This window comes from Ochotona curzoniae, unplaced genomic scaffold, assembly GCF_017591425.1.
Source record: "Ochotona curzoniae isolate NIBS_2020 unplaced genomic scaffold, NIBS_Ocur_1.0 contig_523, whole genome shotgun sequence".
Lineage (NCBI taxonomy): Eukaryota > Metazoa > Chordata > Mammalia > Lagomorpha > Ochotonidae > Ochotona > Ochotona curzoniae.
Window position 1 is genome coordinate 12,178,739 of NW_024466459.1, and position 23,244 is coordinate 12,201,982.

General features: G+C 59.6%; 1 protein-coding gene across 2 annotated transcripts in view; it reads right to left on the reverse strand.

Moving 5' to 3' along the window:
- Nucleotides 1-2,889: 2,889 nt before the first annotated feature.
- SEC14L1 (SEC14 like lipid binding 1) overlaps nucleotides 2,890-23,244 on the reverse strand; it is a 47,893-nt gene continuing 27,538 nt past the window's right edge. The window contains exons 3-17 of one of the 2 annotated variants that reach the window (XM_040989887.1): nucleotides 21,305-21,454; nucleotides 21,086-21,184; nucleotides 19,471-19,599; nucleotides 18,726-18,957; nucleotides 16,764-16,873; nucleotides 14,841-15,030; nucleotides 13,616-13,704; nucleotides 12,645-12,715; nucleotides 11,674-11,845; nucleotides 10,726-10,860; nucleotides 9,338-9,472; nucleotides 6,144-6,395; nucleotides 5,203-5,381; nucleotides 4,873-4,974; nucleotides 2,890-3,296 (exon numbers count right to left, since the gene is read on the reverse strand). In XM_040989887.1, the coding sequence (XP_040845821.1) occupies nucleotides 3,281-3,296; nucleotides 4,873-4,974; nucleotides 5,203-5,381; nucleotides 6,144-6,395; nucleotides 9,338-9,472; nucleotides 10,726-10,860; nucleotides 11,674-11,845; nucleotides 12,645-12,715; nucleotides 13,616-13,704; nucleotides 14,841-15,030; nucleotides 16,764-16,873; nucleotides 18,726-18,957; nucleotides 19,471-19,599; nucleotides 21,086-21,184; nucleotides 21,305-21,454 (2,061 nt within the window). In that variant the 3' untranslated portion in view covers nucleotides 2,890-3,280. Of the gene's footprint in view, nucleotides 3,297-4,872; nucleotides 4,975-5,202; nucleotides 5,382-6,143; nucleotides 6,396-9,337; nucleotides 9,473-10,725; nucleotides 10,861-11,673; nucleotides 11,846-12,644; nucleotides 12,716-13,615; nucleotides 13,705-14,840; nucleotides 15,031-16,763; nucleotides 16,874-18,725; nucleotides 18,958-19,470; nucleotides 19,600-21,085; nucleotides 21,218-21,304; nucleotides 21,455-23,244 lie in introns of both variants that reach the window. The other variant, XM_040989886.1, reaches the window with a different exon arrangement.

Genomic DNA, 23,244 nt, shown 5'->3' on the forward strand with positions numbered 1-23,244 from the left:
GCCTTCCTGGCAGCTCCCCTCACTGCCCCCCAGGCCCAGCAAAGGGGCTGGGATTCAAGGCCACTTACTGGGTCTTGGGTAGAGATGGGAAACAAGGAGGGCTGGTGTGGAGGGGAGGCCTGCAACCTCACCCACACCCTAGCCAGTGCCTCCACCAGTGAGCAGGGCAGCCGCACTCCCAGGCAAGCCAAGGTGGGCAGATTCAGGGAGTGGCTCCCCCCAGCTGGCCTTGAAACCTTCTAGAAGCAGGGAGTCCTCCCAGGCAGAGATGGGTCTGGGCCGGCTCCTCCCTCCAGGAGGCAGGCCGAGTGTGCGGGGATGGGTGGGGTGGGCAGCCAGGTCCGAGCAGGAGCTCCTGATTCCCAGCTCCCCAGCAGGCTCAGGGCATTGCTCCCCTAGGAAAAGCAGCAGCCCTGCGCAGGCTCCTGGGCTGACAGAACCCGGGCCTGAGCTCACAGAAGGAGGGGGTGCTGCCACTCCCTCAGCAAAACTGTTACCCCATCTCATCCTCTTCACTTGGGGTTCTGGGCTGGGGAGAGTCGGCTCACAAAAAAGTGTGAGAAAGATCGTCCAGCTGTGGGTTTGCTCCCCAAATGCCTATAAGAGGTGGGAACTGGGCCGGAGTGAAGCCAGCTCCACCAGGTCATCGGCAGGGTGCCGGGCCTAACTGCCTGGTCCATGAGCAGAGAGCTGGATGAGAAGTGGAGCTCGGAGCCGATTCCAGGCGCCCCACATGTGATATGAGTGCCACAGCAGTGGTGTGGCCTGTGCCACAATGACTGCACCCCATTTTAAGACCAAAGCTGGACCTGACAACGGCTCAATGGCTAATCCTCCGCTTTCAAGTGCAGAGATCCCTTGAGGGTGCTGCCTGTGTCCCGGCGGCTCCACTTCCCAACCAGCTCCCTGCCTGTGGCCTGGCTGCTCCACTTCCCAACCAGCTCCCTGCCTGTGGCCTGGGAACGCAGTGGAGGACGGCCCAGGCCCTTGAGACCCTGCACTCGCATGGGAGACTTGCAAGCTTCCAGCTCCTGGCTTCACATCAGCTCAGCTCCAGCCATTATGGCTATTTGGAGAGTGAACCAGCAGATGGAAGATCTTTCTCTGTCTCTCCTCTCTGTAAATCTGCCTTGCCAATGAAAAAATCTTAAAAAACAAAACAGCAGCAACAACAAAAGGCAATGGCTGAACCCACACAGAACACGAGCTGGCATGTATTTGTATTTTCCTGTTTATGTGAAAGGCACAGGAGACAAGGGGACAAGGAGTGCTCCCAGCAGCTGGCCTACTCCTCAGACGCCACCATGGCCAGAGCCGGGAGCACCATCTGGGTCCCCCATGACGGCGGCCCAACCACTGCAGCAATGGCTGCTGCCTTCTGGGGTCTACACTTGCAGGAAGTCGGGGTCTGGAGCCAGAAGCCAAACGGGCCCCAGCTGGGCTGCGGGCATGCTGGCAGATATTTGGCTATGTCGATCTCGAGAGGGCCCAGGCAGGGCTGCGGCAACGGGGCAGTGGGAGGTGGGCCTGGGCACAGCTCTCCCCACCTGTCGCAACACGACATGCCTGCCCCTGGCCTCTCTAACAAGCTGGGCCAGAGCCATGGGCCGTCATTCTCCGCCGTCTGCCCAGGCCGACAGCAGGAAGGTGCTGCTAAGTGCAGTAGTCTGAACTCAAACCGGCACCTGCACAGGATGTCAGCATGGCGGTGGGTCACTGAGCCACTCTACCAAAACACCAGCTCCAGCTTTCTTTCACATAAAGCTTACCCCTCCCCAAAGTGCAGACCTGATTGGTCTGCAGGTTTTGTGATTTGGGATGTAGTTGTTTGTAGGTGGGATGCCATGACCACCTTCCCAGAATCCCTTGCTTCCCAAAGCCCTAACTTCTATCCTGGTGTTCAAAGACACCATTACTGAGGGCATCTGTCGTAAACCCGAGCCGTAAGGCATTCTGCTGCAAGGTTGGGCCAGCGCTCTGCCAAGACCACGGATGCCTGGGGCTGGGGCGGGATGGCAGGCAGATGGCGTGGGGAACCTTCTATCTGGGGAGGATGTTCCTGACACACCCAGCAGGAGAGGGAGACCCTGCAGGCCTGCCCTCCACCCCAGCGGCAGGCTGGGTCCTCAGAAGGTGGCTGGGTGACACTGCCATGCGGTAAGGTCTCTGCAGCCCACTCCTCATTCCTGCCTCTTCAGTGCCACCCTGGGAGGGGGCAGGGGATGGCCCAGGTCCGTGATGCCCCGCTGCCCACAGGGGAGAGCTGGACAGGAAGGTCTGGGCTCCTGGCTTTGGCCAGCCTGATCCTGGCAGCTGCGGACATGAGGAGTGAGTAGAATGTTCTGTCTCCCTTGCCAACAAAATGAAAAAGGAAAAACGCAATGCAATGCAGCTACTTTGGCTGAGGAAATGACCCATCCTGACTGCCACAGACAAATGTGTCAATCTGAGTCCCACTAGGAAGGGACCCGACCAGCAAGCAAACAGCCTTGCAGCCCCTGCAGGGGAGGCAGTGGCAGGGGCCTGGCTGCTCAGAGCCTCTGGCTAGTCAGTGCTGTGCTCCACCCAGGCAGTTCTCCTGTGGGTGTCCTGGGCCCTAGGCCATGGCAAGCTGGGCAGGCTCACGCCACGGGCAACAAGCAGGCCCGAACCCCAAGCCCCGGCAAACCGGACAGGGTTGCACCTGTTTTTTCCTTCCTGAAGCACCTGAGGGAAGTGCGGGCTGCGTATCATGCCAGCCAGACTTGCGGGACGGGCACCACAGAGCACTGGCTGAGCTGCCTTGGGGGCTGCCGGCATCCCTCGTGGCAGGTCTAGCTCAGCTCTGGCTGTTGCAGGCTCCTCCCTGTTCACAGGAGCCTTTCACAATGAGAAGACGGGGGTCTTTTCTTTAAATAGCTTCACATTTATTATCAGTAACAATAAAAAATCTTTTAAAGACTATCAGTATTGTATTACCAAGAGTGAGGTAAGAGGTTTACAAAACATTTACAGAATCCGATATGCAAATCATTACCTTGGGAGGGGATAGCCCAAAAACTCTGGAGAACTGGAAAGGGGAGTGACCGCCAGGGTGAAGGACGGCCCGGAAGCGGGGCACGGATGAGCCTGCTCTCCAAAGGGTGCCTCACTCTCTCTGGGTGGGGACCCATGCCACTCGGCACCCACTGACAAGGGCAGATCTTCAGCCTGGGGGTAGGGGCATGGCTGTAACTCAAAACAGTTCTAGAAACATCTCGGGCACATGAGGACTGTCGGTGGAGCGTTTCCTTGGCAGCTGTCAGCAAAATCGCCATCTGAGACACAGAGAGAAAGAGAGAGAGAGAAAGAGAGAGAGGGGACCGACTTCAGGTCCTTATCGTGGGAGACAGAAGCACTGACTGGAAGCCACACAGCAGATGCACTGCCGACACCCCTCGCACATGGCCGGCCTCTGAAAGGCAACACCCGGCTGCCAGCCCAGCGGGCCCACGCGCTCCACCACGCAGGTGCCAGAGGCACAAGTGTCCGGGCCCACCCAGCCCCCACAGGACACACGGACTGCGCACACTCTCCGGCGCCCCCCAGAGGAGGAGGCCTGTCACAGCGGCCAGGGGTCTGGCACCACCTTCACGGTACAACCCCTGCCACGTCCCCAACATGCACCTCCACCCTCACACCCCCACACGCACTCACCCACACCCCCACACGCACTCACCCACACCCCCACACGCACCCACACCCCCACACGCACCCACACCCCCACACGCACGCACCCACACCCTCACGCACGCACCCACACCCCCACGCACCCACCCACACCCCCACGCACCCACCCACACTCCCACGCACCCACACCCCCACACGCACCCACACCCCCACACCCACCCACACCCCCACACCCACCCACACCCCCACCCACCCACCCACACCCCCACACGCATCCACACCCCACACGCATCCACACCCCCACACGCACCCACACTCCCACACACACCCACAAACCCATACACACTCGCCCTCCTCCCTCACACCCCCACATACCACCCTGTCCTCAGCACAGACCACCACACCTAGCCCTCTGGACACACCCAGAGACAACAGTCTTTTTCCGTACAGAAAGCTGAGCAGAGCGGGCCTGACAGCCAGCAGGCTCTGCAGCCACTCAGGAGAAACGCTGACTTGCTCAGCGGAGTGTCCCCTCCTTGCCCCATGTCATGCATACTGCCTGCCTGAGCATGTCACAGCCGCGCGCACACACACACACACACACGGCCCTCCCAGCCGCGGTCTGCCAGGGAAGCTCTCCCACAGCAAGCATGCCCGCTGCAGCCAGCGTGGCTGGGTGGCCTGGGCGCAGGGAGAGTCCCCTTCGTTCAGGGTCAGGCTCAGAAAGCCCTGCTCCAGAAAAACACCAAAGAACTGAAAAAAGAGGACAGAGGAAGTGACATTTAATGATGGCGCTGATTTCCTGCTGTGTGTGTGGGGAGACAAGAATCCTGCCACCGCCAGCGCCCCCCTTGGGCGCTGGGCTCGCGCAGGGACCCTGCTGAGGACTCGGGCTGGAGGCTGGCACGGTCGGGGAGGGAGACGGCGGAGCTGGCTGGGACACGTCTGCATCAACACCTGGGCCTAGGCACGGCAGTCCCTCCACGGGCTCCCCGCAGCTTTCCTCGACAGAGAAGCCCTGGGCCCCGGCTGCATACTGTGTGTATGGCAATCTATGGCTACGAGGGGTGAGGGTCGGAGGCGCGACCGCCCGCCTCAGCCTCAGGGTCAATGGCTACACTGACAGCCTGAACAGCTACTTGCTATCTAGAGGGCGAGAGGAGGGCATGACGTAGCCGCCGGCCGGTTGTCCCCGGTGACCACTCGACGGCGTCGCACCACTACCTGGAAACCACGGAGCTCGAGTGCGACTGGCTGGAGGACGTGGTGGTGGCGCTCAGCTGTGAGAAGCCGCTGTGGCTGGACTCCAGGCTGGTCATCGAGCCTCTGCAAAGAGCCAGCCGGGGCCGAGTGTGAGGCCCAGCCTGGGGACCGTGCACCTGCCCAGCTTGACTTCCTGTGCCCCACACACTGCCCCTCAGTGCTGCCAAGTGGGGACAGTCACCGGCGTGGCCCTGGCCCACCCTCTCCCACCATGAGAGTTCCTGAGCCTCCCTCTTGCCCAGCCCACACCTGGTCCCACAGCGCCCCCTGCTGCACCGTGGGCAGCCTTACCTGAAGTCCTCTGAGCCAATCACTTCTGTGTAGTACATGACCTTGCACTTGTGGGAGGACACCTGCAAGGACGCCAGCACGTCGTCCACCCGGGGCAGGTTGGTGGCGGCGCAGGCCGGCATGCTGTGGAACTTCCACTGCAGGATGTAGAAGCCTGGCCACCGGGTCACGTGGGAGCCCTGCGACAGGGACATGTCGTTGGTGGGGACGCCTCCTTGCCAGGCCCCCAGAACAGGCCCTGCCAGCGCTCTGGCTGTGCTCACAGTCACTGCTATGGGTGTTTGTCCTCCCAACAGGCCCAGCCCGTCCTCCTCCCGTGGACTGGCCACCTGGGGATGAGGTCTCGCCAGTCGGCGCTGGAGGGGCCGTCTCCTGAGCCGCTCGCCTGGGTACACAGGTACCTGGCAGGATTGGCAGAAGCCCCCAGGCTGGGCCACCCATCCCCCGTATACTCGGCTGTCCAGATGTGGCTCTAAAGCTCCCACTCAGCCATCGTGCAGTCAGACTGCGACAGCTCTGAAATGCTCTTGGCTGTAAAAACAGGATAAAAACACTCCCTCGGCTTCATCTAGGACCGCAAGCCTCCGGGGCTGCCGCTTGGAGACTGTCAAGGCAGCAGAGTGCCACCGCCTGTGGAGGCCACAGCACAGGGGGAGGCGCAGGGGGCACGGGCCAGGGCAGGAGTGGGCGCTGACAGAAAGCCAGCCATGAGTGCTCAGGGTCCCCTAGGGCCTGTTGCCTGTTCCCCTGCCTCCCGTGGCTATTCAGGGCGTTCTTGGGAAGACACACAGCAGTCTCCAATAGCCCCGCGGTGGGTGCCTGCAGGGCCCCTGCCCTCCTGCCACGCCCGTTACACAGGAGGCTGGGCCAGGCCCTTCCCGTGGCGCTCACATGGTGTCCTGCGGCCGGGCACGGGCATGGGCTGTCAGCTGCCACTGTACCTGAACACTCTCGCCCTCCTTGCACACCAGGGGCGACTCCACCATGCTGTAGTCCCGGCCCAGCTGCCACAGCCTGTCTATGAGCTGCACGTTGTTCCCGCCGGGACAGGTGATGCTGTGGGCGCCCAGGGAGTCCTTTTTGGGCGGCTGTGGCGCTCTCTTGGAGTGGTAGATGTTGAAGACAATGTCCCCTTTGCACACGTCAAAGTCCCACGTGATCACAGAGGCGGCGTCCACAATCTGAATGAGGATCTGGAAGGAGCAGCTGTGTCAGCCGACAGGTGCACAAGACGGGCCCCATGGGGGTCGGCCTGCTGCCCTCGGCTCTCTGCCACCAGGCAGGGCAGGAGGAGCTGCGGTGTGTCCTGAATCACGCACTAGTTGAGTCACTACCAACAGGGCAGAAAATACGCTGGGCCGAGTGAGGTGGCAGGGTAGCTGGGCAGCAGGTGGGCAGTGCCTGGCACTGTAAGGACAGCAGGTCCCCGAGCAGACAGGTGCTTCCACTCTCTCGTCACCCATAGGCGACCACAGATCCCACAGGAGACAAAGCCGGCCTCTTACAGAGTGGCTGCTTCAGGCCCTTGTAACCTGACCGGCAGGGAACACATGCACCCCCGAGCTCTCGGCCATCCTGGCCTCGTACCCCCCTTCCTCCCTTCAATGAGTGGTCCCTGCAAAGCTGTGTGCCACACACCACTACCTGTACTCCTGGTGGCCTGCACAGGGACCCACATACCATATTCCCTACACACCATCTTCAGACCTCGTCACACACATCGGAGGGCCTGCGAGGCTGTCCCAGGGGCTCAGCGGATGCTGGGGGCACTGCAGGGCCCTGGAAGCCAAGCCCATGGGGCCGAGGGGTGGAAAGGGGAGGGCCGGACCATGGAGCAGGAGGTCCACGTTGGCTCAACAGCAGTCCTAGCAGGTGGGATGGCAGAGTGAGCTGGCTGACAGGGCAGGGGCGCAGGTCTCACACCTGACCTTGAATTCAAGGTGTGGGAGTGGTGGGGAGAGGTAAAGCAGGACCACAGCGCTCCGTGGCCAGCGCATTCTCCAGCCTGGAGGCCAGAGGCTGAGCTGTGCCATCGCTCTGCAGGGCTGCTCGCACAGCCTCCACGCAGTGGTGGGTGCGGGACAGTGCGTTAAGCCACTGCTTTGCCACCAGCACCCCATATCGGAGCAAGTCCCCATTGCTCCATTACCAATCCAGCTTACTGCCAGGGTGCCTGGGGAGCAGGCCAGGAGGGACAGCCAGCCCCTCTGACACGCTGTCTTCCAAATACAAAACCAGCCAAACCAACTGGGGCCTGTGCTGGGGCAGAGGGGGTTAAGACAGCTTCTTTTGTTCTTCTCTTTTTAAAGATTTATTTATTTTTATTGGAAAGTCAGATTTACAGAAAAGAGAGACAGAAAGATCTTCCATCCAGTGGTTTGCTCCCCAAGTAGCCACAACAGCCAGCCGGATCTAAGCAATCCGAAGCCAGGAGCCAGGAGCCTCTTTGGGTCTGCCACACGGGTGCAGGATCCCAAGGCTTTGGGCCGTCCTCAACTGCTTTCCCAGGCCACAGGCAGGGAGCTGGCTGGGAAGTGGAGCAGCTGAGATACTAACCAGGGTCCACATGAGAACCTGGCGTGTGCAAAGTGAGGCCTTCAGCTACTAGGCTACTGCGCCAGGCCCACCCCGTTTCTTTTCATGTGAATGAATAAATACACAACCCAGCATGCCCCTCCAGGCCACCCTCTTCTCCTAAGTCCCTTGCGGCCCCGTCACTGTGCCATGTTGGAATGTCCTTAAACCGTATCAGGAAGCACACAAGTCCCACCCAAGGGGCTGGCGCTGTGGCACAGTGGGTTAAGCTGCCGCTGGAATGCCAGCATTCCATATGGGTTCTGGTTCTAGTTCCAACCCACCTCCCTGTGAGTGCAGCAGAAGATGGCCGCCGTCACTGGCCCCTGCACCTACCAGGGAGACACAGATGAAGCTCCTGGCTTTGGCCTGGTCACTGCAACCATTTGGTGGGTTAACCAGTAGATAAAACCTATCCTTCTCTGTTGCTGCTTTTCTTTCACTCTATCTTTTAAAGAGATAAATCTTTAAAATACATAAACAAACACAAAGAACAAAACAAAACAAACAAAAAAACCCCCCAAAAATCAAAAAGTAAAAAACCGGCCACCCAATCCAAACAAAGCAACCCACATCCCCACCTGGGAGCAGCGGGTGGCCCTGGCACAGGCACCTGAGACCTCCTCTGCCCAGCGCAGACAGCACCTTCGGCCTCAGCCCTGCCAGGGGCCCACAGCGCAGCCCTTTCAGCCACTGGGGGCTGTGTCCCAAGACCTCCACAGATCCCTGACAGTACGGTCTGAAAGGCTACACACGGCATGTCATCCTCCTTGGCACACGTGTGACCACTGCACTGTGCCAGTCAGGCACAGGAAGAGACCACACAAGCCTAGGAAAGTACTGGCCTGGCGTAGTGGCTCAGCGGTTCAGTCCTCACTGGGATCCCATATGGCACCAGTTCGCATCCCGGCTGCTCCACTTCCCATCCAGTTCCTGCTTGTGTCCTGGGACAGCAGCACAGGGTGCTCCACATGCTTGGGCCCCAGCCCCCACACAGGAGACCCAGAAGACAGTCCTGGCTCCTGGCTTCAGCCTGGCAGTTATGCCCATTTGGGAAGTGGACAAGTAAATGGAAGACCTTTCTTTCTAACTGCCTCACAAATACATCAATCCTTAAAAAGAGAGAGATACAGAGAAAAGAAACTGAATTTGGAATTAGAAAGACCCTCCCCCAGGGCCAGATCTGCTGTCCCCCGAATCAAGGGCGTGCAGTAAGAGGCCCCTGCCGGCCTCCCCCAGTCCTGTGCCCTGTCTCCGAGGGAGCGCAGCTCTCCCTGTGTGCCCGCAGGCACCTAAACAAGCAGCAGCTGGCGGCAATGCTCCAATGCCTGAGCAGCAGGGACGGGAGGGGACGGGGGGCAGTCGGGGGTCAGGTACCTCGTGCGGCCTCCCTCAGCCACAGCAGACCCGGCGTGGGGATGGGGAGCAGTCGGGGGCTCCCTCAGCCACTGCAGACCCGGCGTGGGGATGGGGGACTGTCAGGGGTCAGGTACCTCGTGTGGGGCTCCCTCAGCCACAGCAGACCCAGCGTGGGGATGGGGGGCAGTCGGGGGTCAGGTACCTCGTGCGGGGCTCCCTTGAAGACGCTGGCAGACTGGTAGATGGTCTCTGTCCACAGCTTCAGGTCCTCGTTCTCCAGCTCCTCCGCCGTCCGGTACAGAGACTTGGGGACCAGGCCGCCCTCCGGCACCTCACACTGAAACACAGACAAGGCGGTAAAAGCTGGGCCCGCAGAGCAGCCCTGCGGATCCCGAACGGAGTGCAGATGGCACCAGGTGCTAATGCCAGGCCCCCGAGCCACCGGGAGCGGACACCAGGCACAGTCATCTGCACCCCACACTGCACACACGTGTCTATCAGGGACAAGCTGAAGCTGGTCTACCCAAGGACTCACTCCCACGCTCGACACTGGACTCAGCAAGGCTGGTTTACGTAAGAGCCTGCAGAAGCATTCCCACTGCATCGTAAAGGGAACCATGCTAAGAAAAACCCTGTTATTAACAGCTTTGGCATTTTGTGTTGCGACAGGAAATTAGTCAAGAGAGAACTGGGAGCTGGCATGGCAGAGCCAGTTACCCCGCCACCTGTGATGCCAGCATCCATTACCAACTGCTCCCCTTCCGATCTAGCTCCCTGCCAACGCCCCTGGGAAGGTGCTAGAACACGGTCCAGGTGGGATGCAGTTCCTGGCTCCTGGCCTTGGTCTCGCTCAGAGCCAGCTGGCACAGCTACTCGGGAAGTGAGCAGGAGGATGATAGTGCTTGTCCTGCCCCTCCCCTTCGTTAGGATAAAAAGCATCAGCGTGCGTGGCCTCACTGGAAGCCAAGGCCAACGAGGGCTCTCCATCCCCAGCCGTCCAACACAGAGAACTTCCTGTGGACTCAGCCTGAAACAGATCAAATCGCCCCCATTCTAAGTGGCTGGGCTGACAACCTCTCCCAGGGCATAAACCCCAGCAATTGCTGGAGGGCATGGCACAGGAGGCAGACACCACGCCCGGAGGGCAGAGACACAAGAGGGAGGCACCACTCCCGGGGGGCATGGCACATGAGGCAGGCACTGGGTCTAACGCAGCCGCACGTGAGTGTGGCTTCCATGAGCACCATCTCCCCCCGTCCCCCTGATTCTAGTTGCCACCAGAGGGAGTCCAGCGCAGGTCTGCCAGCTGCTCAGAGTCTCTCCCGGCACGGGACACTACCCTGGGCCCAGGCCTGCCACTTCTTTCTGCAAATCCCACAGAGCTGTGCGGGTAACAGCGACAGTTCCATCAGATTCCGGAACAAGCTGCATTAGGGAATAGCCTGCACAATGAAGCAACGGCACCGCGGGCTCCCTCAGCAGTTCCACTTGGTACCAGCTGGTGCTGGAGGGGTGGCAGCCAACAAAACATTCCGATCACCACCCCCAACCCATGCCAGGCAGCAGCCAGCGGCTTCGGCCGCCCCGTACCATGCACTCCCCGCTCAGGAAGTCTGGGATGATCTCCTTGTCGATGTAGTCCAGCAGGCCTCCGGGCCCCTGGTAGTCATTGCCTGCGTAAATGAGGAACTTCCTCCTGGTGTTGTCATCAATGAACGGGCTGACCTGCAAGGAAGCAGGAAACACCACCATCGTACCCCTGTGCTGACCACCAGCGACTCCCGACCTAGGAGCGGGTGGGTGTCCCCCATGGTACCCCCTGTGCTGACCGCCAGCGACCCCCGACCCAGGGGTGGGTGGGTGTCCCCCATGGTACCCCCTGTGCTGACCACCAGCGACTCCCGACCCAGGGGTGGGTGGGTGTCGCCCATGGTACCCCCTGTGCTGACCGCCAGCGACTCCCGACCCAGGGGCGGGTGGGTGTCCCCCATGGTACCCCCTGTGCTGACCGCCAGCGACCCCCGACCCAGGGGCGGGTGGGTATCCTCCAATGTACCCTCTGTGCTGACTGCCGGCACAGGGTGGGGTGGGTGTCGGACACCACCTACACCCAGGAGCCTCGTTTGAGCCTGACTGCACAATCTCCCACCCAGCTTCCTGCACCCTGCGGTGGGGCAACAGGGGGAGGGCCCAAATGCTTGTTCCCAGCCCACCAGACAAGTCACCTGGCATGGATTCTGGGCTCTGGCATTAGCCTGGCCTAGACCTAACTGCTGTGGGCATTTGAGGGGTAAGTCAGTAGAGGGTTTACCCAATCTCTCTGCACCTTTCAAATAAAATGAGAAAAAACGGGGGTCGCTTGAGCAGGTGACTGGGCCATGGATCGACAGACGCTCAGCGTTGGGAACGCCGAGACCCTCACGTTGCTTCTCTCTGAAGAACACTGCCTCTGCATGCAGACCTAGGGTCAGGGCCAAGTGCACGAGCGCAGGTGCCTTCCGAGTGGCCCCAGCTCCTGCACTCCACCTGAGGACTCACCAGGGTCCAGAGGACGGGGAAGACGCGGGGCGCGCGAAGGATGAGCAGGCGGCCGAGCGTCTCCGGGTAGTTGGCCTCCACCACCTCGATGATGCGCAGCAGGGCCTTGACCCCCGGCCGCCACAGGTGGCGCATGTTCAGCCCCTCCAGGTCCACCAGGCAGGTCCAGGAGCTGCAGCGGGGCACAGGGGTCACGTCCAGCAGCCAGCAGGCACTCGGCCTCCTGTCCTGCATTTCTCTCACTTCGATATAAAACAGCTGGCCGTCGCCCAGCACACACAGGGCTGAGTTCTGGCTGCTTGTGCAAAGCCCACCAGGCTCTGGGGGACAGGCCCTCTGGACAGCTCCCTGACACCAGCCCTAGCCTGACCTGCTTGCTGGCAGCAGACAAGCAAACACTGAGTCAGCAGTGTCCAGGAGCTGTGAGCACAGCGGCCAACAGAAAGCCCCGGAAGCCCATGGCCCAGCAGGGGTCTGACGGCCTCCCAGCACCGTCCCATCTACGTCACATCTTCAGGACAGCTGGGCACAGCCACAGTATGCGTCAGGAATACTGAGTAACGGTTCATGTGTGTGTGAGAAGCAAGCCGTGACCCTGGGCCCTCGGGAGGCTGGGCCACTGAGCGCCAGCACCCTGACATGCAGGGCTGGCTCTGGGCTTGGGAACGGTGCTTCTGCCGGCGCACCCAGCCCCCGTCAGCACCAGTTCAAGCCCAGCTGCTCCACCAGCAAGCCAGCTCCTGGGAAGGCAGTGGGAGACGGCTCAAGAGCTCGGGCCCCTGCAGCCACAAGTAAGACCAGCACGGGGCCCCTAGCGCAGGCCCCTGCAGCCACTTGGGAAATGAACCAGTAGGTGCTTCTGTATATTACTTTGCCTTTCAAATAAACAAATGCAAAAAAGAGAAAAAGCGAAACCAGAGACTCTCCAGAGTGGCCCGCCCTCCCAGAGGGCCCGGCTGTCCCGTACCCACCTGATGGGCCGGCCGAAGACCTTGGTGTTGTCCTCACAGCGACGCAGGCCTTCTTCATTGATGGACAGCACCTGGGCACAGGAAGGCCAGCCCACTCAGCACCAGGGCGCCCCACAGCCACACGCTTCCCCCAAGGGAAGGCAGTGGCCACCCACATGAGGCCAGGCTCAGGGGAGCTGCAGCCGAGCAGTGAGGACACAGAGCAGGGCCCTATCCCCAGGACAAGTGTGTGGGGGGACACAGCAGAGAGAAGTGCCCAGCATGGGGACACTGCACTCCACGCAGCAGCCCCCAGGAGGGAGGGGAAGCCAGACTGCCTCCAGGGAGAGCAGCCCACACAGACCCTAGAGGCCCCCCCCCTTGCACCCTGGGGGCAGCCCACACAGACCCTAGAGGCCCCACCCCGTGCACCCTGGGGGCAGCCCACACAGACCCTAGAGGCCCCCCAGGCCTCCGTGCACCCTGGGGGCAGCCCACACAGACCCTAGAGGCCCCCCCCTCCGTGCACCCTGGGGGCAGCCCACACAGACCCTAACAGCACACTAGGAGCCGCCAGTCCAGTGGCGGGGGAGGGGTGTAGCTATACCTTTTAAGGTCTGCATCCACTACAAACTACACTGAAGGGCTATGTTTTGAGGGGCGCAATGCAGCTGCCAGCACAGGGGTGGCTGTAGGGGAAAGGGCCCTGGCAGAGGGCTGGGAGGAGCCCAGGTGGGCAGTGTGGGAAGAAGGAGGGGCGGGAGGGTGCTGGCCCAAGTGTGGGGGTGTACCCCAATGCAATCAGTGTTGTATTGAGGCCAACAGCATGAAAATCACTGTTCTAACTCATGTGCCCTCTTCTGAAATCTTAAGAATATCTGAGCAGAGCTTCTTTTCTAACGACAAAGGCACCCACTCGTGACGTGTGGGGCCATGCTAACGCGCCAGTCCCTCCAGCAGCGAGCCACACGGAGCTGTTGGCACACACTCACGTATCTCAGCAGGGCCTCCTCGCCCAGGGCTCTCACCAAGCCCTTGGTGTCCATCTGGCCCAGCCGCAGCACGTAGAGCGGCCGCCCGTCTGCAGGAGGGGAGAGAGACAGCGTCAGCAGGAGCCCGGGGAGCTGGAAGGGCACCGGCCACGTCCACACAAGGAAGCCTAGCTACCTGGGGGCGGGGCCCAGAGAGGAACACGCTCAGAGCCACTGCCAGGCAGGCGCCTCCGTGCTCCACTCAGGAGATGCTTGCCAGCAGTGAGCGACAGCACAGCACCCACGCAGACAAACTGAGCTTGGATACGAAAAGCAAGCAGGAGCAAGAAAGTGGGAGGGCTGGAGGGGGAGAATCCCCCGGCTGGCCCACTCTGGTTCTGCTCCCTAGCAGCTTTCCCAGGGGGAGCCTGAGTGGACCCAGCTCATTCACAGCCACCTGCCATTACCCTGGGCTAGCTAGCCACATGGCCAGAGTGCTCTGAGGGTCAGTGCTGGCCAGTTCCTGCAACTCTGTGCCAGCAGGCAGGGGGCTGGACAGCACTGCACTGGGCGTCGTCCACCACGAGGTGGTGACAGAGAGCAAGGATTTTGGCCAGTCTTGGAACACTGCTGGGTTTTGCTACCAAGGACTGGATCCCAGGGAGCGAATGCCGGTCACAGGTTTCCAGCACGAACAGAGCAGTGGGTGATGTGGAGAGGCCCAAGTCAGGAAAGCAAAGCAAGCGGAGCGGGGAGCCGTTCCCCGGTTCCTGGACACCCATCCCGCTCGGCCTCCATGCTGTACACCGCAGGTCTGAACAGGGAATCAGCCGACACAACGGCTTCCTGCCAATGTCTCTGCAATCTCCCCCCCTGCGGTGGCCGGGCACAGCCACCGGGGCCTGGCTCTGCTGAGTCCCCAGACAGGACCAAAGCTTGCAGAGCTGAGCACAAACAGGCTGCGTCCCTGTGGCGGTCCTCTGTTGCCCAGCACTGAGTGCTTCCTAGCACTGCGCCATGGGAAATAACTGCCCCCGCCACCACAGCCCCTGCCCTCCCCGCTCTGGGACAGAGGCGTGCCCAGGACAGCACAGGCTGCTGCCGTCATGGTGGGGATGGGATCTGCCCCCACATGAGGCAGGAGGGCGCACGCCCTAGGGCCCTGCCAACTCCACACAGTGCAGAGGTCTCTGGGCACCTTTGGTGGCACAGAGCAAGGCGTGGGCAGTTCCGGGGCACACGCTACCTTTGTCGTGGTGGTGCCAGCCTCCCGCGTAGTAGTCCTGCAAGACCTGCGGGGGGTTCCAGGTGTCCAAGATGTAGTCCACTTGGTGCTGCTTCCGCCACGTCAGAGACTGGCAAAGAATCTCCCTGGCTTTGTCAATGTTAAAGTCCCGCGCGCGAAGGAACCGTAGAATGTGCTCATCTTTGGGAATCTAACAAGGAAACAAGAGGTTTCCAGGCAACCTGCAAGGTTGCCCAGGAAATCGGACTCCTAAAATTCCCATTCCTGCCACCAAGGAGCCTTGTTACTGCATGCACTGTGGCATGGTGGGTAAAGCCACCACCTGCAGTGCCAGTACTCCACACAGGTGCAGTACTCCACACAGGAGTCCCAGCTGCTCCACTTCCCATCCAGCTCCCTGCTTGTGGCCTGGGAAAGCAGCAGAGGATGGCCCAAAGCCTTGGGACCCTGCATACACAAGGGAGACCCAGAAGCAGCTCCTGGCTCCTGGCTGTGGACTGGCCCAACTTGAGAATGAAGACCACTCTATCTTTCCTCCTCTCTGTAAATCTGCTTTTCCAATAAAAAAGGATAAACAGGGTCTGTGTAGTAGCCTGGCAACTAAAGTCCTCCCCTGGATGCGCCGGGATCCCATTTGGGCCGGTTCTAATCCCAATGGCCCCACTTCCCATCCAGCTGTCCGCTTGTGACCTTGGGACCTTGCACCTGCATGGGAGACCCGGAAAAGGCTCCGGGCTCCTGGCTTTGGATCAGCTTAGCTCCAGCCATGGTGGCCGCTTAGGGAATGAATGAGCGGATGGAAGATCTTCCCCTCTCTCTCTTCCTCTCTGTGTACTTGCCTTTCCAGTGAAAATAAATAAATCTTTTAAAAATTGATAAGCAAATCTTTTTAAAAAGAGAAGGTCATGATCTCCTGAAGCTCCAATGCTGTTGCTCTGGGCACCGCCGTGCACGCGGACAAGACCATAAAAGGTGACACTTAAGGGGCGGGTGGCACAGTGGATGAGCCACCAACACCCACACCAGTTACCAAATGCCTTCTGCTTCTAATCCAGCTTCCTGCCTGTGCTCCTGAGCGGAAGGTGGAGGAGGTTCCAAGCACCTGGGCCTCTGCCACCCAAGTGCGAGGCTCGTGGAACTCCTGGCTCCTGGCCACGGCCTGGCTCAGCTTCGAGATGAAAGGCATCTGGGGAAGGAACCCATGGGCGGGAGATCTCTCTGTCTTTCCCACCTGTCACTCTGCCTTTCAAATAAACAGATAAATAAATCTTGATTAAAAAAGTAAAACCCAGAACATAAGATCCTGTGTTTCTGGCAGCCTTGTTGACATTCAGGAACCTTCTCCAGGTCAGAAAACAGGCTGCTGGGCAGACAGCAAGGCGGGGGTGGCTCCCGCGTCTTCACGGCACCAGGCGCCCCCACCCAGCGCCACACGTGGCTCATGTGGGTGGGCAGCTGGGCCTGGGGGACTAAGATGCGAGCTGACACATGGCCAGCCCTATCTCTGGATGCCCAAGGCAAAGCCCACAGGCTCATCTTCACTGGACAGGTCCAGCTATATGGAGGTGGTTAAGAAGGTGGGTTCTGGAACCTAAGGGCCTGGGTTCAAATCCTGATGCTGGCAATGGCCAGCCTCGGGCCTGGACCTCAGCCTCCTCCCACATCAAACACAGGCGTTAACAGCAGACCTGCCTCAGGGGGCAAACATGGCAGCCTGTGTGCGGCCTGGACACAATGGCAGCCACCAGCACCTGGGTGCGAGCAGCTGATTGTTTGTGGGAGGGCACGGGACTCGCCACCCAGGCCGCAGACCCGCTAGCCTGTCCTCACTGTTGAGAGGGAAGGACGCCTGGGCTGCGGCCCACAGTGTGGACCTGGGTGCGTGCCCAGGACCAGAGAGCCCTGGGCCGGACTGCCACTCACTTTGCCCTTGTGGGTCTCCTGCAGCCACTGGCGCAGTCTGATGAGGCAGCTCTCCTGCAGCGGGGTCAGGTCGCCCAGGTACCTCTTGATGTAGTCCGCATCCAGTTTGTCTACAACACAAAGATGGCGGTGTGGGCGGCAGCAGGGTGGCCACGGGCACTTCCCAAGCCTGGCTCAGGGACCATGCAGGGTCCCCAGCTGAGGGGTGGCTCTGTCCACAGTGACAACCCCCCTGGGAGACAACAGGCTGGCCACCTGCACAGATGGGCAAGATACGGCTCTGTGCCCCAAACAACTGCACAAACATGCACAAATGTTAAAGCAACTTAAAAATAATAATAAAGTGAGAAGAAAACAATGACCGGCCACAGCCACGGGCCCTGGGGTCAGACTGCAGACCAGCCACGGCCACGGCACCTGGGGTTAGACTCCAGGCCAGCCACGGCCACGGGCCCGGGGGTTAGACTGCAGACCAGCCACGGCCACAGGCCCTGGGGTTAGACTCCAGACCAGCCACGGCCACAGGTCCTGGGGTCAGACTGCAGACCAGCCACGGCCACGGGCCCTGGGGTCAGACTGCAGACCAGCCACGGCCACGGCACCTGGGGTTAGACTCCAGACCAGCCACGGCCACAGGTCCTGGGGTCAGACTCCAGACTGGCCACAGCCACGGGCCATAGGGTCAGACTCCAACCACGGCCACAGCCACAGGCCCTGGAGTCACTCCAGACCACCATGGCCCAGCCCCCCCGGCCCATTCCAGATGACCTTCCAATGACCTCTACCTGGGAAACCCGGGTCTTAGCCAACCAAATGCACCTCTGTTCACTGCACACAGAGCCACTGTGCACAGGAGTCACAAGGATCCTTACAATGAGGCAGCAAAAACGGAAGAGGACAGCAAGGTCAGCACCCCAAGTCACAAAGGCAGCCAGCACACACAGGCCCAGCTGGCCATTCCTGGGGCCACAGCACAGCACATCAAACTATGCCTTGGGATACTGGCATCCCACATCAGCGTACTGGTTGCTCTTAGAATGTCTACACACAGGCCCCGCGGCGTGGCCTAGCGGCTATAGTCCTCGCCTTGAACGTGCCAGGATCCCATATGGGCGCTGGTTCTAATCCTGGCAGCTCCACTTGCCATCCAGATCCCAGTTTGTGGCCTGGGAAAGCAGTCGAAGACGGCCCAAAGCCTTGGGACCCTAAACTCATGTGGGAGACCAGGAAGAAGCTCCTGGCTCCCAGCTTCAGATTGGCTCAGCACCAGCCGCTGCGCTCACTTGGGGAGTGAATCATCAGACAGAAGATCTTCCTCTCTGTCTCTCCTCCTCTCTGTATATCTGGCTTTGTAATAAAAATAAATCTTAAAAAAAAAAAAAAAAAAAAAAGAATGTCTACACACTAAGATGCTGCTCTGCTTCTAATCAGCTCCCTACTCATGACCTGGGAGGGTCGAGGAAGAGGACCCAAGTGGGCCCGGCATGACGGCTCAATGGTTAAGTCCTCATCCTGAAACTGCCAGATCCCATATGGGCACCAGCTCATATCCTGGCAGCCCCACTCCCCATCCAGCTCCCTGCCTGTGGCCTGGGAAAGCAGTCGAGGACGGCCCAAAGCTTTGGGACCCTGCACCCGCGTGGGAGACCCCGGAAGAGTCTCCTGGCTTCGGATCGGCATAGCATCGGCCGTTGTGCTCACTTGGGGAATGAATCATCGGATGGAAGATCTTCCTCTGTCTCTCCTCTCTGTATATCCGCCTTTCCAATAAAATAAAATAATAATAAAAATAAATCTTAAAAAAAATAATAATAAAAAAGAGCAATCCAGAGTCCCTGGCCCTACCGAAGAGGCGCTGCCGAACGCGAGCGAGCGAGCAGGCGGTACCTCCCTGTGTGTCACTTTCAGCTCAGGGGGTGGCGGGGCAAGCCCACCCTAAGAAGGCAGCAGCCTCTGCCTTACCGTCAGGAGTTCCTGCAGGGGTCTCGGGCCCCCCGCCAGGGGTGCTGGAGGCCTCGCTGCACAGCCCCTCTTTGAGGGCGGCATCTGGGGTGACGGCAGCCGCGGCCACTGCTGGCGTTCTGCTTGACAACGTGTCTGCGGAAGGCGTGGCGGAAGGCGGGGTCCAGCGCGGCACGAAGGTGATGCCCTCCTCCTCCAGCTGCCGCAGGTAGTACTCGATGATCTCTTTGCCCTGCAGGACACCTGGAGGTGAGCGCCCGGCAGCACCTGGGTCTTCTGTCCCTCTACCCAGAGAACCCCCGGAGAATCGAGGCCTGCCCCGTGCTGGCAAACACTGCAGATGAAGTGTCACGGAAGCGCCTGAACCCTACCCACAGCCATCCAGCGCTCCCAGCACGGCCGTGCCCTCAGCCGGCCTTCAGAGAGCATTCCTAATCCACACTGCTGCCACATGGCCAACAGGTGGTGGCACCAACTGCACCAGGCTCTCCTGGAGGGCGAACTAACCACCCCAGGAGCCGCGCAGTGAGCCGCTTACCAGGACCACAGTGAGGAGGCTGCCCACCTGGCAGAACCTGCCGCAGCCAGGGGCAGCCCCTATCTGAACCCCGACATGTGAGGATGAGGCAGGGGCTGGGGTTCAAAGTGTCTCCTCTTCAAGAAACTGCCGGCACCTCCAGCCCACCCCCAAGCACTGTGACACAGGGTGACTCGGAGACTCCACAGCACCCCAAGGCCAAGTCACCTTTTTAATGTTGCTGGTATATTGCTTCATTGCGATTTTTTCTACAGTACTTTCAAACCCAAAGAAAGATTTAATATCTAAACTCGCAGACTGTTCAAAGCAAGTCCAGTCTTCGTTTTCGGGGTGAACCTGCAGACAGAGAGAAGGCACGCTCACTGACCAGCCTGACCCAAGACCCACCACTCTGACTGGAAGGACACACCTACAGGGGAAGCCTCCTGTGGCTTCTCCAGGAAACCACACAGTAACTCGAAAAGGAGCGCTCCACCCCCATCCCTGCTCCACTCCTCCACCCAACGTTTCTTCTTTCTGAATCGGACAGAGCCCTAGCCCAGCCTAGCAGGTCGAGACAGATGACCAGGCACAGACGTAGCAGGTCAAAGACACAGTCACTGGAAAAAAGGAAGCTGGGTCAAAAGACCCAGGAGCCAATGTAATGGCTCAGTTGGCTAATCCTCCACCTGTAAGTGTGGCATCCCATACGGGAGCTGGCTCACATCCCAGCTGCTCCATTTTCCTTCCCTGCCTGAGGCCTGGGAAAGCAGTGAGGATGGCCCAAAGCCTTGGGACCCTGCACCCAAGTGGGAGACCCGGAAGTTCCTGGCTTTGGATTACCTTCAGCTGTTGAAGCCATATGGGGAATAAACCAGCAGATAGAAGATCTTTCTGTCTCTCCTCTCTGTAAATCCGCCTTTCCAATAAATAAATAAATTTTTGAAAGAAAAAAAAAATCATGGCCGACACTACGGCTACAAGGCTGGCACCCCAACAGGTGCCAGCTTTAGTCCTGGCAGCTCCACCCCTCCAGCTCCCTGCTAATACACCTGGCGAAGCAGTGGAGGAGGGCCCCACGTACTAGGCCAGCCCATGGAGGATATCCGGATGAAGTTCCTGGCTCCTGGCTTCAGCCTGGCCCAGTTCAGGCTGTTACGCCATTTAACGAGTGAACCAGCAGGCAGAAAATCGTTTCATGTCTCTTCTCCCCTTTCTTTAACTCTGCCTTTCAAATACATGCGTACATCTTGATTTAAAGAAAAACAAAATCCACCGAGGATCCGGGCTGGCCCCCTGCGGTCGGGGCAGTGGAGCAGCGACTGGGAGGGGTGGGAGGAGGCGGGGCCGGCAGGCCTGGCCCGGCAGCAGAAGGCCATGGACCATGCACGAGAAAAAAGGGACAGCAGAGAAGTGACTGCGTAAGAACGGGGTTCCATGGGCCACACCGAGGACTTGGGGCTTTTCCCCTGAGGAAACAAGGCTGTAAGGCTTTGGGGCTGAGAAGTGGTGTGAGGCAACCCTGGGGAGCGCATGAGCCCTGGTGGGGGGACACGTCGTGGTGGGGGGAGGCGGAGTGCAAAGAGCCAGTAGCAGGTTCGGGAAGGGCCTAGTGACAGCCGTTCCTGCTGGAGGTGGTGCAGGTGGCAAGACAGACGCTCCTAGCACCCAGCATGGCGGTCCCTCTGCAGCATCGCCAGGGGACTGACTGGGACAGTGGCAGTGGCCTGTGGCAGGGGTCAGCACCCCGCAGTTGGCACGAGTTGCAGGCCTGCGGCCGAGGGCCCTCCCCAACACAGACGGCCCTGCCCCATCCAGGGCCTGCACCGCCACGGTCACTCACAGTGTAACAGCAATGCTCATTGATGATGACGCGATTTGAAAACGTTTCGTTATGGGCCTCAATGTGCAAAGTGCGTTCCCGGGCATTCAGGGAGTTTTTCTGGACAAAATAAACATAATCAACTCCTGCAATCTTGAAAACAGAAAGAGAGGGGCCTGTCAGCATGCCCGTGCCATGGCAGCCGGTGGGGGTGGCAGCCCCTCCTCCGAGCCCGGGCACCTTCTTGAGCAGCCGGGGGGCGTCGACGTCCAGCTTGCAGCGCCTCTCGATGACGTGGATGGCCCCGTCTTCGCTCTTAAACTCATTCACAGTGTCGCTGTCCACAAACATGGGGATGAGAGGACAGGTCGGGAACCTCCTTTCATAGGCCTGTGTGCACAAAAAGAAGAAGGAGAAAATGGCCAAGGAGCCGCCTGACAGCTGCCAGACGCCGCTCCAGAGAGCTCCCTGCACACCCCCAGCCGCCACCCCACACTCCAGGCCGCGGAACCCACCAGCCACCTGCTGTGCGGACTCAGGGCCCAAGCCGCAGAGAGGCCGAGCTTCAGACCAGCCTGGCACTGTCCTGAGGACACATGCTCTCTCTGCCTCCCAGTCTCTCAAATAAGCACCATTTAAAAGGAAAGGAGAGATCTGATGCCACAGATGGAAAGGCGTCAACTCTTCTCCCACGGCTAGTTCACTGTCATTCCAACCAAAATCCCAGTAAGTCTGTGCTTTTCTTTTCTTTCTTTCTTTTTTTTTTTGTAGCTATGAATGACATTATTTTAAAGTGTACATGGGAAGGCAAAGCAGCTAGATCAGCAAGCAGGCTTTTGGAAGTCAGCTGAGAGGACGCGCTCACGCCAGAGCTAAGGCTCACCCACAAGGGCAACGCTCACAACGGTGGTTCCTGTAGGACCGCCACCAGACCAACACCCAGACCTACACAGCACACACAATGGCACAGACTCAGAGACAAGCAATGGGAGAGCCATCGAAGGCTTCCAGTGCCTCCACAATGGGGCACTGGTTCAAGGCCTGGGTGCTCCACTTCCCATCTAGCTCCCTGCCAATGTGCCTGGGTAAGTGGCAGAAGATGGACCAAGTACCTGGGCCCTGACAGCCACGTGGGAGACTAGATGTAGTTCCTGGTTCCTGGCTCCTGCCTGGTCCTGTTTAGAGAGGGAACCAGAGGGTGGAAGATTCTTTCTCTCATATCACTGTGCCTTTCAAATAAATAAATCTTTAAAAAAATGGTAAAATTGTATGTATTTTATCATAATTTTAAAAACCTGAATAATGTTTTAAAATCCAATTAGGAAACAGACGAAGATGGAGACCCGCAGCTGCCTGAGCCCAGCCCAGATGCAGGAGCGGTCAGTCAATGGCACGCAGCTGCAGGGGGCTCCCGGCGCACGGGCTGTGCCGTGGGGCTGGACAGGCAGGCCACAGCGAACCACCTATAAAGCCTAGTAGTGGCTTAAACCTTAAACCCAAAACACCACCCCATGTGGTGCAAGGTCTTCATCACTGAGGGGGGTCCCCCAAAACCTCAGGCTAGCGTCCTGGCAGCTTGGCTCAGCCCAGCCCCAGGCAGTAAGCAACCAACCACAGGGGGCCCAGCCTTCAGCCACCCAGGACCAGCCTGAGAAATGTGCTGGCCAAATGCTCTCCGTTGCCCCTGGGGTCCCAGGGGAATCCAGGCACAGAAACTCAGCGTGGACCAGCGGCTGCTGGGACGTAGAGGGCGGGCACGGAAGGGACAGGGACGCAGTACCAGGGACAGTACCAGAGACGCCTCCCCTCCCCTGCCAGAGCCCCAGAACAGGAAGCCCCGAGGTTCCTGCCGCCTGAGCAGGACAAGGATAAGGGATATTCAACTTGTGAATGGATATGCTGTGATTCTATAATTATCTAAAAACAAAGAAAAGCTTAATTAAAAGCAAGGCACCATATAGCTTGTCAAAACTCTAGGCAGCATTAAGGCTGAGGCAGCCCGATGGAGAGCCGCCCCCCCACCCACAACCTGCTCTCCACCCACGACCACCTGGAAAGCTCCGCTCCCTGCGGCTTTCATGGCTCAGCTGCAGGAGCCTCGAGGGCAGCTCGGGCTGGCCACTGAGGAGGTGGCAGGCGCACTCCTGGCCTAAGAGCCCGGTGAGGACAGGACAGTGACT